Genomic DNA, 13,054 nt, shown 5'->3' on the forward strand with positions numbered 1-13,054 from the left:
GAGCATATGGACTCATTTGGTATTAACTCTATAAAATCTTGTGATGCATATTTGGACATCCAAAATATCTCAAATAAAAAAGTATAAACTAATCTCGTCAAGTATTACAACTTTGGTATAAAGTTCGTTTTCATCCAACATTATATGAGAAAGTCATGAAGTTTTATTTACAGCCTATCACTACCAGATATAATATTTAGCACTATAAACTATTTAAAAGTATTGACTAATAAAATTAACTAATATGAAATAATAAATTATTATTTTTGTATAACTAATAACATTAATTGAATATGACTAATTACTTTAGTTTTAGTTAAAGATTAAATTTATTTATATGAAATATTGTTCTTATTTTTTCTAAAAACATTCGAAAGACTAAGGTAAATCAGAATTGACTCAGAAAAAAGACTAGTATCAATATTTTTTTATCTACCCCAACATTTTCATTGTACACGTTCAACATTTATGTGACAGCTATATTCCTTAAAAAAGAGTTGCATCAATATTTTTTTCATCTACCCAATAATTTGGAGGTATATTCAACATATATTTATTCGATTGCTACCGACATGTTGTCATTTCTTAAAAGAAATTTTGCTAATACTGATCGATGTTCAATAAAAAAGGTCACCTTTTTTCCATATAAGCGAAACTGTGCTATGTTTTTTTTTCCTGGAAAGATAACTCGTCGTATCTCTAAACTCCTCATATTTAACTAGAATATTTTTGACCGGTGGAATTGTTTCCCACAAAAAAAATCATCTATACACTCCTCAGTATTTCATTCAATCTAATTTGGCCACCGAATAATTCCCACCATTTTTTTAACCGGTGGAATCGCTTCCCACCATTTTTTTAGTTAATTGGTTTCCCTTTCCCACCAACACTACTATAGAATGGACTTGTTGTCCCGTGCGGTAACAGCCTTTAGTCCCGGTTAACGCGCCGGGACAACGATCCCGGGACTAAAGGTGGAACCTTCAGTCCCGGGTCATCGAGTCGGGACTAAAGAGGGACCTTTAGTCCCGGTTGGTAACACCAACCGGGACTAAAGGCCCTCCAGCCGAGCGAACCTGGCGCATCCTTTAGTCCCGGTTGGTAACACCAACCGGGACTAACGGTTCACCCTTTAGTCCCGGTTGGTAACCCCAACCGGGACTAAAGGTTCCTTTTCTTTTTCTTTTTTTTTTGTTTAATTTGTTTACATGTATTTGTTTAATATATAATATGTTTTTATGTACGTATTCTACGCTGCTAATATAAATACACGCATGCGTATAATTATATCTAATTCTCATCTTGAGCATTATTATATTCGAATAAAGTATGAAACTATATATATTATAGATATATATATATATATATATATATATGTATATATACAACACTTTCATAATCTTGTTCTCGAAAATAACGATATCAATAAACATTTAATTTACATCATTTATTCCTTAAGATCAAAGTAGAACTCGCCGTTGGGATTTAGCACTTTTTCTAGAAGATATCCTGCTATTGACTCTTGAACTGCTTTCAGATGGTCTTTTTGCATGACCCTTCGTTTCAACCATTCAGTCTTGCATTTGAAATAAAAGGAAAAGTATTAATACACATATATGTATATATATTCATTTAAAAATAAATAAAAAATGATATATACATACTCTGAGGACATCTTTAGGAGTTCTTCTTATGTGCGCAGTGATAAATTCACAAACGTAGTATCCACACAAGTTATTACCTGGTTCCTGCCGCAAACACCACTGTACGAGAAGAAGATTATTCTCATCATCTCACACGTAAATTGAAGTACGATATAGTAATTAAACACGTGGGGAAGTGTATATAGTACAACTTACTGGTATTTCAACTACATTAAGTGGTGCCTTGCAATCCTTACGATGTTGCCTGAATAAACTCTTTCCAAACCCTGTGCGACCAATAATGTACGATCGTTAATAAATTATGGCAAAGTCTATTCAATAATAGTTGTGCGCGAGAGATCGAAATTACCCCTGGATAATGTCTATCATATCTTGGTATAGTGCCCGTTCTTTTCTCAACGAGTCAAAGATTAGTAACCGACTTGAGTTTAACTCAATGACAATGAGTATCCAGTGAAAACTGCATTGGTTTATACACACACGTACATGCATATAAGTTGTATTGATATTACATAAAATGTGTAGACTACATTATTATTAACACTTACTCAAAGTTGTACGGGAAAAGTATTGTTGTCTTGTCGTGCTGCTTCACGAAGAACATCATGATATTCTCCTGTGCTTCAGATACCCATCGCTCCTTGACAATAATACCGGTTTTGAATACGATATAAGGATCAATGAAGCCAACACTGGTGTCTTGTATTCTTTGGAGCTCTGACATCTGGAATCTGTATATAAATATAAGTTACATGTGAGGATAATTATATACACGTACGCATGGAAGTGAGTTTATTAAATAAAAGTAAGAATCACTTACAAACAAAAGGAGCTAATGATTGATTTGTCCAGAGCGTCCATGTGGTATAGTTGATGCAATTCTTCGAAACTAATATGTAAGATGTCATCGCCACGGAAGTAATGATGGTCTCTAAATCTGACAAAGATCCACTGCTCACCCCTGCCACACGCCTGCATGTACCACTTGTTGAGCAAGTACATTTGCGTACCCAATTCATTCAGAGCCGCAGGGTTGTACAGACTTTTGCCATATTTATAAGTCTTCCAGGTATCAACTTCCAGGTTCTGGATTGGAGCTTTGCCCGTCAATTGATCCAAGGTTAAACCAGTATCTTGAAAAAAAGCATTAAGGGCTTGAACCGACACTTCTCCAGAGTTGTCTGGTCGATAGACTTCTATGTTGGAACCATATTGATTAGCAACAACAAGATTTTGCATTGGTTGCTTCTGTTGTCCGAGCTATGGGACATCCTTCCCTGATGCTCTTTTCCTTTTCTTATCTGCATCATGTGACTTCACGAGGGAGCGGTCATAGTCTGATAGTGGCGAAGGCTTACGAAGTTCAATCATCTTTTTCTTGTGAGCATCGACCTTCTGCCTCAGCTCCTCTCGTGGTAGGTAAAAGTACGGCTTCTCCTTAAGCTTCGCTTGACTCTTCTTTTTGGTATCTATAAAAAAATCTTTCACTTTTTTGTCTTCTTCAGCTGCTATTTGCTCATCAGTTTTTTCAGAAAGTATTTCTTGAGAAATAACTCTTTTTCTCGGGGTCTTCTTTGCCGCCGGGACCTTAGACGTCTTTGTAGTGCGTCGCTGTGGAGGGGGTGGGGGCGGTGTTGGAGACCGGCGTGGAGGCGATGTGGCCGGTGTTGGTGGAGACCGGCGTGGAGGCGTTGGAGATCGTTGTGGAGGCGGTGGGGCCGGTGTAGGAGTTGGAGATCGTCGTGGAGGCGATGGGGCCGGTGTAGGAGTTGGCGATCGCCGTGGGGATGAAGTCGTCTCGCCCCCCGCGACGCTGTGATGAGATGGGGAATGAATGATTAGGCTAGGCTGGGGGGAGACCCTGCTACAAAAACAAGTTGTGTGTCAATTATTTTTTAAGCCAATAGAAAATTAATGGAAAATAATATTTCATTCACTTTCATTCGTACCTAGGGTGAGGTAGGGGAAGCGGTGGCGCCCCAGGAATGATGATGAAGCGTTTGCGCCATTGAATAAATGTCTTTTCTGCTTCTCCTAGTGTCTTCTCCCCATCACCGCCTTCAATGTCAAGAGGAACATTGCTGTAACCTTTGAGCACTCTATCGACCGAGACGCTAGCATATCCAGGTTGAATAACTGACCCATGGATTCTTGGTGTCTTCGTTCGGTCTATTGGAGATACAACCCCGACAGCCACCATGATTGATGCATTATTACCATCTGGAATGTGCAGCTCACATGTTGTTAGAGGCTCGGTAATGTCATCAACAGGGAAGCGCAACCCAGCGTCGTCTTGAATAACTGGCAGCTCCGTAGAAGCACAACTACTTTTCATCTGACCAACGGGGCTAATGGTGACTCCCGGCGTTGATTGCGATTGCATTTGACTCATTGCTAGCTGCACTTGCCTCTTGATCTCCTCCTGCATTCTTGCCTCAAGAGATTTTTCTCGTTCACGTGATTCAAGCAATGCTTGTCGTGACTCGTCAACAAATTGCTCCAATGCACGGATTCGTTCTGCCTCCTCATCCTTCTTTCTTTGGCGGCTTCTGTAGGTATCCTTGTCTGCTGGGAATGCGTGTAGCCACGGAACCGCCCCATAGCCTCTTGTTCGACCACCGTGTTCGGGATTCTCTAGTGCATATGTCAATTCATCCTTCTCTCTGTTGGGCTTGAAAACACCACTATCAGCTTCTTCCCTAGCACGAGCTAGTCTCTGTGTTGCTCTCTCAATTTTTTGGCCGAAAATTAGCTTGCCAGTGTCTAGGTCTAGGCTTCCCCCATGAGCGTAGAACCAATTCTTCGCGCGTTGAGGCCAGTTCTTCTCTATTGTTTCAGGTATGATTCCCTTGGCAGTAATCTCTGCTTCTAGGTTCTGCCACTTGGGAATAGCACTCTTATAACCACCTGATCCCATGCGATGATGGTATTGCTTCTGTCGGGCATTCTGCCGATTCCTCATCACACGTTCCTCACTGTCTTGGGATGTCTTGTATTCTACGAAGGCATCCCAATGGGACTCCAACTTGACAAACGCCTTAGCATTGAAATTCGGCGTAGCATTCTTCAAGATAAACTTTTTATACAATGTCTTCTTCCAACTCTGGAACAATGTTGCCATCTTCTTCATTGTCCAATCCCTCACTAGCTCCTTCAAAGCATCATCTGCTTGTAATGTGAAATGTTGAGTGATATCACTCCAAGCTAGGTTCTTGTCACGATCAGATACAAAACTAACATTAGGAGCGGATATCTTCTGCTTCCATTCACGAGCACTAACTGGGATCCTATCCCTTACAACGAACCCACATTGATTGACATATGTCTGAGCATGTGGTCCCAATGGTTTGCCGGTGTCGGTGTCGAATTCTGATATTATGAAACGGCCCTCTAATGGCTTTTTTGGCCCTCGGACTTTCCTACTTTTGTTGGTGGTTGATGTAGATCCAGAGACCGGCTACATGAGTACAAACACAACGATTAACAACAAATATACGTACGCATGCATCTATAAGAGATGATAGATAATCGAATATACCTCGCCAGTATTTTCTTGCGCGACAATTTGTTGATCTTCAACCACCGGCATATTCAGGATATCCTCATAATCAGCAAAGTACTGACTCGTGTCATCTACATCCACATTGGTGCCGGCGTTGATAATATCCGCCATTATGTCATCACTCAAGTTATCATTCGGAGCAGCCATTTGTATCTTCAAGATAACACATAGATAGAATTACTATGGTACATAATATAAGTACATGTGATAACACATATAGAATTACTAAATCCAATTAAATATAATAACACATAATATTTCATCAACATGGAAATAAGTACATGTATATATATACACATAGAATGATACAATATATTTTCTCTCTCTCTCAACACATAGAAATAAGTGCATATGTCTATATCTCTAGATATGCATGTGATACACATAGAATGTCTCTCTAGATACAATTTTCTCTCTCTCAACACATGAAAATAAGTACATGTATATATACATATAGAAATAATTAAGTACATATGTATACATATAGAATCTATCTCTAGATATAATATATATAGAGAGATAGAATATATAATTACTAAATCCAATTAAATAAATCTAACATGAAATTAGATAAACTAGTAAGATAATACATTTTAATCTAACATATATCAAAAACTATAATAAAAAACTATCTAAAAAAACTATCTAAATAAAATACTAATTAAATTTTAATACATTTAAATCTAATATATCAAAAACTATCTAAAAATAACTAAAAAACTAACAATAAACTACATGTACTTATTTTAATCTAACATACAGCCGAGACTTTGTAAAAAAAATCTAAAAAAAAGCCGATCGAGAGCAGCAGATCATATCGAGTTCGATCGACGGAGGCCGTACGGCGTGGGCGCGCGGGAAGCGTCGGCGACGGATGGTGGGGTCGGGTGCGGCGGCGGAGACGGGATGCGGCGATGCAGGCCTGGAGAATGGCGCGGCCGGGCGGGGGTAGACGACGACGGCGGCGCGGCAGAGACGAGCTCGACGACGGCGGATGGCGCGGCCAGGCGGGCGGCTGAGCGACGGAGGCGAGATCGAAGATGAACAGAACAGACGTTCGATATATATAGCCTGCGACCCTTTAGTCCCGGCTGGTAACACCAGCCGGGACTACAGGGCATTTAGTCCCGGCTGGTAATACCAACCGGGACTAAAGGTCCAACCCTTTAGTCCCGGTTGGTCTTACCAGCCGGGACTAAATGTCCTTTAGTCCCGGCTCGTGTTGCCAGCCGGGACTAAAGGTATTTTTTGGCGGGCACCTAAATTGCCGCCCACCCTTTAGTCCCGGTTCTTGGTCTGGGCCGGGACTGAAGCCCTGAAAAATTTGCCAACCCGCCAGCGTAATTGGAAAGGCCTGGGATTTTGTTTTTGTTTAATACTAGGTTAATCAATTAATTCCATAGCAACTTCAATACTTTGCAATATTTATTTTAAAAAATACTATTGATTAACTAATTATTTATTGTAAATAGGAAAATTTTGTAACCTAAAGTTTTTAATTTCTTTTATGAATATAGAATATAAATGTTACTAATACTAAGTATTTTGTTAATGCAAAAATATATTTCTAACTTAAAATTAATAAAACTAATATTATTCGATAGGAAATTTATTATCACATTATTGTAACGTCAATGTTTCAATTTTTTCTCGGTTTTTGACCAAAATTGACAGGAATTTTTTGTTGAACCTATAAAAATAGAGAAAATATAGTATTTTTTGTTCTACAGCTTTCTCAAATGAAAAAATGGCCTATATAAGGATTGTATATATTGATGAGCTTAACAAACTCGGTATTCAAAACTTTTCAATTTGAGACAATCTAGGGTCCCGAAAAACTAGTTTGTAGGCGTCGAAATTTAAAAATCACAAATTTGAACCGTCCAAACTTTCTCAAATGGAAAGTTGACCAAAACAACAATTGTAGATCTTTTTGAGTTTAACAAACTTGGTATTCAAAACTTTTCAATTTGAAGTCATTTAGAGTTCATAATACTAGAGTCAAAGTGTTGTTTTTTTATTTGACCAAATTTGACTTGGTCAAACTTGCTCAAATGAGACACTAAATGACCTCAGATGAAAAAACTCTGAATACCAAGTTTGATCATCTCAGAAAGATCTACAATTGTTACATAGCTCATTTTCCCATTTGAGAAATTTTTATCAAACACTAGTCACAACTTCTTGAATCTCATATATACTTTCTAAAACTATGTCACACACTTGTGAAATTTGAACTACATTTTGTTCAAGCTTTCTCAAATGAAAAAATGGCCTATATAAGGATTGTATATATTGATGAGCTTAACAAACTCGGTATTCAAAACTTTTCAATTTGAGACAATCTAGGGTCCCGAAAACTAGTTTGTAGGCGTCGAAATTTAAAAATCACAAATTTGAACCGTCCAAACTTTCTCAAATGGAAAGTTGACCAAAACAACAATTGTAGATCTTTTTGAGTTTAACAAACTTGGTATTCAAAACTTTTCAATTTGAAGTCATTTAGAGTTCATAATACTAGAGTCAAAGTCATAACATATTACATAATATCCGTCTCTAAAACATAATATATTAAACATGCATCGTTGTATCATGCGGGCACAACAGTGAATTTCTTCTTGACGTATGACCCTTGGTTATGATCTTGTCGTAACCATGGAGTGTCTTCATCATTTAACATGATGCTTGGATCTTTCTTCACTATGAAGGGTGGAATTCGGACATTTCTTTCGTAATCTTCTGACATGTCTGACTTGTCTTCAATTCCCACTATATTTATTTTCCCAGAAAGAATTATGTGGCGCTTTGGCTCATTGATCATTGAGTTGATGTCTTCGTTTTTTCCTCTCTTTGATTTTGTAGACATGTCTTTCACATAGAACACCTGACTCACATCGGCAGCAAGGACGAATGGTTCCTCTTTGTACCCAATATTGTTGAGGTCCACTGTTGTCATTCCATACTCTTTGTCGACTGTTACCCCTCCTCCGGTCAGCTTCACCCATTGGCACCGGAACAAAGGGACTTTAAAATTAGGTGCGTAGTCTAGTTCCCATATCTCTTCTATGCGGCCATAATATGTTTGTATATTCCCATTTGGATCTGTTCCATCTATGCGAACACCACTATTTTGATTGGTGCTCCTTTTATCTTGGGCAACTGTGTAAAATGTATTCCCATTTATCTCGTACCCTTGGTACGTGAGGATATGCCACGATGGCTGCCTAGCCAACAAATACAGTTGCTCATCAATATTGTCATCGCCTTGACATTCTTTTCGCAACCAACCACTGAAACTTTCCATGTGCTGACGCCTAATCCAAGCTTCAGTCTTCCCTGAAAATTTGGATCGTAAGAACTCCTTATGTATCTCGATGTACGGATGCACCAATGACGAGTTCTGAAGAACTGTGTAGTGTGCTTTATTGAAATAATCGTCTTCCATGCCGATATATGTTTTCTTCCCTAAAGTTCCTTTACCACTGAGTCGCCCCTCGTGTCGTGATTCGGGAACACCAATCGGGGCAAGGTCAGGAATAAAGTCAACACAGAACTCAATGACCTCCTCTATTCCATAGCCCTGGGCGATGCTTCCTTCAGGCTTAGAACGGACTTTCACATATTTCTTCAAGACTCCCATAAACCTCTCGAAGGGGAACATGTTATGTAAGAACACAGGTCCAAGAATACTAATCTCCTTCACCAAATGAACTAGGATGTGTGTCATGATATTAAAGAAGGATGGAGGGAACACCAACTCAAAGCTGACAAGACATTGAACCACATCATTCTGTAGAGTAGCTAGTTCCACTGGATTGATTGCCTTCTGAGAAATTGCATTGAGGAATGCACATAGCTTCACGGTGGCTAGACATACATGTGGAGGTAGAATTCCTCTTAAAGCAACTGGAAGCAATTGCGTCATAAGCACGTGGCAGTCATGGGACTTTAAGTTTAGGAATTTCTTATCTGGCACATTTATTATACCCTTTATATTGGAGGAGAATCCCGATGGGACCTTGATGCTGCTTAGACATTCGAACATGTTGTCCCTCTCTTCTTTGCTAAGCGTGTAGCTAGCAGGACTTAAGTAATGACGTCCATCATCTGTCTTCTCTGGATGAAGATTGTCTCGTTCTTTCATGCCCTGCAAGTCCTGGCGTGCTTCAAGTGAATCCTTTGGCTTCCCGTACACACCCATGAATCCTAACAGGTTCACACAAAGATTCTTTGTTAGGTGCATCACGTCGATTGCGTGGCGGACCTCTAGGACTTGCCAATAGGGTAGCTCCCAAAAGATGGACTTCTTCTTCCACATGGGTGCGTGTCCCTTAGCATCTTTGGGAACAGATTCACTGCCTTGTCCCTTTCCAAATACTACTTTCACATCCTTGACCATTGCGAGTACATCTTCCCCGGTTCGGTTATAAGGCTTCTTCCGATGGTCTGGCTTACCTTTAAAATGCTTCCCTTTCTTTCTTACTTGGTGATTCAACGGAAGGAATCGACGATGGCCAAGGTACACGACCTTTCGACATCTTTTCAAATATATACTGTCAAGGTCATCAAAACAATGTGTGCATGCATTATATCCTTTGTTTGTCTGACCTGAAAGATTACTTAAAGCAGGCCAATCATTGATTGTTACGAACAACATTGCTCGTAGGTCAAAGTGTTCTTGTTTGTACTCATCCCAGACACGTACACCTGGTTTGTTCCATAAAACTAGAAGTTCTTCAACTAATGGCTTCAGATAGACATCAATATCGTTGCCAGGTTGCCTCGGACCTTGGATGAGGATCGGCATCATAATGAACTTCCGCTTCATACATAACCATGGAGGAAGGTTGTAGATACATAGAGTAACTGGCCAAGTGCTATGACTAGTGCTCTGCTCTCCAAAAGGATTCATACCATCTGTACTTAAGGCGAACCTTAAGTTTCTAGCCTCATTTGCAAACTCTGGAAATTCCCTGTCTATCGCTCTCCACTGGGACCCATCAGCTGGGTGTCTCAGCATATTGTCTACCTTACGGTCTTCTTTATACCACCGCAACAACTTTGCATGGTCTTTATTTCTGAACAAACGTTTTAAGCGTGGTATTATAGGAGCATACCACATAACCTTGGCAGGGATTTTCTTTCTAGGACGTTGTTCACCCTCGACGTCACCAGGATCATCGCGCCTGATCTTATACCGCGATGCTTTACATACCGGGCATTCATCCAAATTCTCGTATTCATTGCCATGGTAGAGGATGCAGTCATTAGGACATGCATGTATCTTCTGGATTTTTAATCCCAATGGGCAGACAACCTTTTTTGCTTCGTACGTAGTGGTGGGCAATTCATTTGGCTTCGGAAGCATCTTCTTTATGAGGTTCAATAAATTCCCAAATGCCTTGTCGGATATACCATTCTTTGCCTTCCATTGTAGCAATTCCAGTGTTGTACCCAGCTTTTTTTGCCCCTCTTCGGCCGTCGGGTATAGCAACTTCCTATGATCCTCAAGCATGCGCTCGAACTTAACTTTCTCTTTTTCACTTTCCCATTCTTGTTGTGCATCACGAATGGCATCGCCAAGAGCATCACCGAGATCATCTTCTACCGCTACCTCTTCTTCATCTCCCCCCATTGTAGTATCATCAAAGGCACCATACTGAGCAATAATGTCATCAATGTCTAAATCTTCTCCTTCACCTTCTTCCATCATGACCCCGCTTTCTCCATGCTTAGTCCAACATATATAGTTTGACATGAAACCTGACTTAAGCAAATGTGAATGAAGACTCATTGAGCTTGAATATTCCTTTAAATTCTTACATAGGGCACATGGACAGCACATGAAACCATCCCGCTTATTTGCCTCGGCCACACCTAAGAAATAGTGCAAGCCCTCAATAAAGTCTTGGGAGCGGCGATCGGCATTGTACATCCAATGGCGTGACATAATCTGTATTACACGACAAATTATGAAAACCTTGAACATAATTTAGTATTTTATTACACAACATAAATGACACACACACGGTTGATTAATTAACTAAGTCTGGCTACAACGTAAGCAATCCCAACTATCACTAAACAAACTAAAACTACAATGCACTTCAGTAACATAATTATTTCGTGATCGTACGCAACTAAAACAGACAAATCATTCTTCTGTTGAATATCAATAAGCTTCTCCTGCTGGCTCACTGCCTCATCAGCAGCAGCCGCTACCTCAAGCGCACCCAAATTCTGCACGTATGTAGCATAATCTTCCTCCCAGTACCAACCATCGCATCCATTGCCCTCCCACTGTAATTAAAGCCAAAAAATATTTAGTCAAAAATATTCAAGAAAAGCAGGTCAATTAGCCATAAAGATAAAATGCGTAAGAAACTCACATCGCGATCCGGGCACTTGTAGAAAACACGGCCCTTGTTGGGTCCCTGTCTCTTGACTCGGTACTCCATCACAATCTTCTGCTTACACTTGCCGCAGATAATGAGAGGGAGTTCTGGCCTCAGTCGTTTCGCAACCGAACAAGAGGCCGATGATCCGGTACCAGTTGTCATCTACTTTCTATACTTATTTTTGCAAACTAGTGTAAATTTCATATTTTCTAAAATGATATATTTAAACAAAACTAGTACGGATTTCACATGTTTCAATAAATAACCACCCGTACTAGTTGACCTTGCTTACGTGATCATCTCGGCCAGCATTTCTCCACCGGACGGCACCGTACTTGGCCAAGGAAGAGCTCCGATTCTACGAGAAAGGGAACACGGTCTTCCACGACCGTTGCAGCTCTCCCTCGTAGCATCAAAGTTCCTCCTTGACGTCCGTTACCGCTCGGCAGAGAACATGTTGGCCGAGCTGAACACGGTCCGCAAGTTCAACTAGTACGGATTTTCTATAATTTTCTAACTATTTACTAAGTTTTTCATTTCATGGAAAATTTAATTCTAAAAAAAGGCATGATTTCTAAGTAGTTCATTTCATGGAAAAAATAATTCTAAGTGACCTGCTCGATATCGGCGAGCTCGCGGACGTTTAGGTTGCCGAGGATAGTAACATTTGTAGATGACATTTGTAGGTCTGAAGTTATCAAATATCCATCAAATTATAGCTCAAAAACATGTTTCAATAAATAACCATCCGTACTAGTTGACCTTGCTTACGTGATCAACTCGGCGAGCATTTCTCCACCGGACGGCACCGTACTAGGCCAAGGAAGAGCTCCGATTCTACGAGAAAGGGAACACGGTCTTCCACGACCGTTGCCGCTCTCCCTCGTAGAATCAAAGCTCCTCCTTGACGTCCGTTACCGCTCGGCAGAGAACATGCTCGCCGACTTGAACACGGTCCGCAAGTTCAACTAGTACGGATTTTCTACAATTTTCTAAGTTTACATATAAAATCATAATAAAGTCCAACATATAAAGTTACACATGCATCTACATCGCAAAATGAGATAAGCTACTGATAAAACATAAGAGGATTAAGTTTGTTACCTCCAAAATCGAAGAGCAACACCAATGGAGGGGGAGAGAGCAAGAACAACAGCAAGCTGAAAAACAGAGGCAGTGAGTTTGAATGGAATGGCTCGGGCTCGGGGAGGAAGAAATGAGCTGAATTATAGGCCGGGATTATTAGTCCCGGTTAGGGGTCCAAACCGGGACTAAAGATTAATCTTTATTCCCGGGGCATCACCCAAACCAGGACTAAAAGCTTTAGTCCCGGCTGGTATTACCAGCCGGGACTAAAGGTTTACCTTTAGTCCCGATTGGTAATACCAGCCGGGACTAAAGGCCCCTGCCCCGCGGACGACCATTGGGCA

General features: G+C 40.2%; 1 protein-coding gene across 1 annotated transcript; it reads right to left on the reverse strand.

Annotated features, from left to right (window-relative positions):
- Positions 1–7,816: 7,816 nt before the first annotated feature.
- Positions 7,817–12,769, reverse strand: LOC136508009 (uncharacterized). The gene is made up of 7 exons (XM_066502603.1): positions 12,729–12,769; positions 11,616–11,793; positions 11,425–11,526; positions 10,111–11,179; positions 9,491–10,014; positions 8,579–9,337; positions 7,817–8,452 (listed from the first exon to the last, which is right to left on the reverse strand). Exons 2-7 carry the CDS (start codon positions 11,784–11,786, stop codon positions 7,817–7,819), a joined length of 3,261 nt encoding a protein of 1,086 aa, XP_066358700.1. The 5' UTR covers positions 11,787–11,793; positions 12,729–12,769.
- Positions 12,770–13,054: the final 285 nt, after the last annotated feature.

Source organism: Miscanthus floridulus, chromosome 15, assembly GCF_019320115.1.
Source record: "Miscanthus floridulus cultivar M001 chromosome 15, ASM1932011v1, whole genome shotgun sequence".
NCBI classification, from domain to species: domain Eukaryota; kingdom Viridiplantae; phylum Streptophyta; class Magnoliopsida; order Poales; family Poaceae; genus Miscanthus; species Miscanthus floridulus.

Coding starts and splice junctions, on each gene's coding strand:
- LOC136508009 (XM_066502603.1), bottom strand. CDS start 11,786: ATGACAACTGGTACCGGATCATCGGCCTCTTGTTCGGTTGCGAAACGA. Junction 11,180..11,424: donor CGGCTGCTGCTGATGAGGCA/GTGAGCCAGCAG, acceptor CGTGTAATACAG/ATTATGTCACGCCATTGGAT. Junction 9,338..9,490: donor CCTATTGGCAAGTCCTAGAG/GTCCGCCACGCA, acceptor CATCCAGAGAAG/ACAGATGATGGACGTCATTA.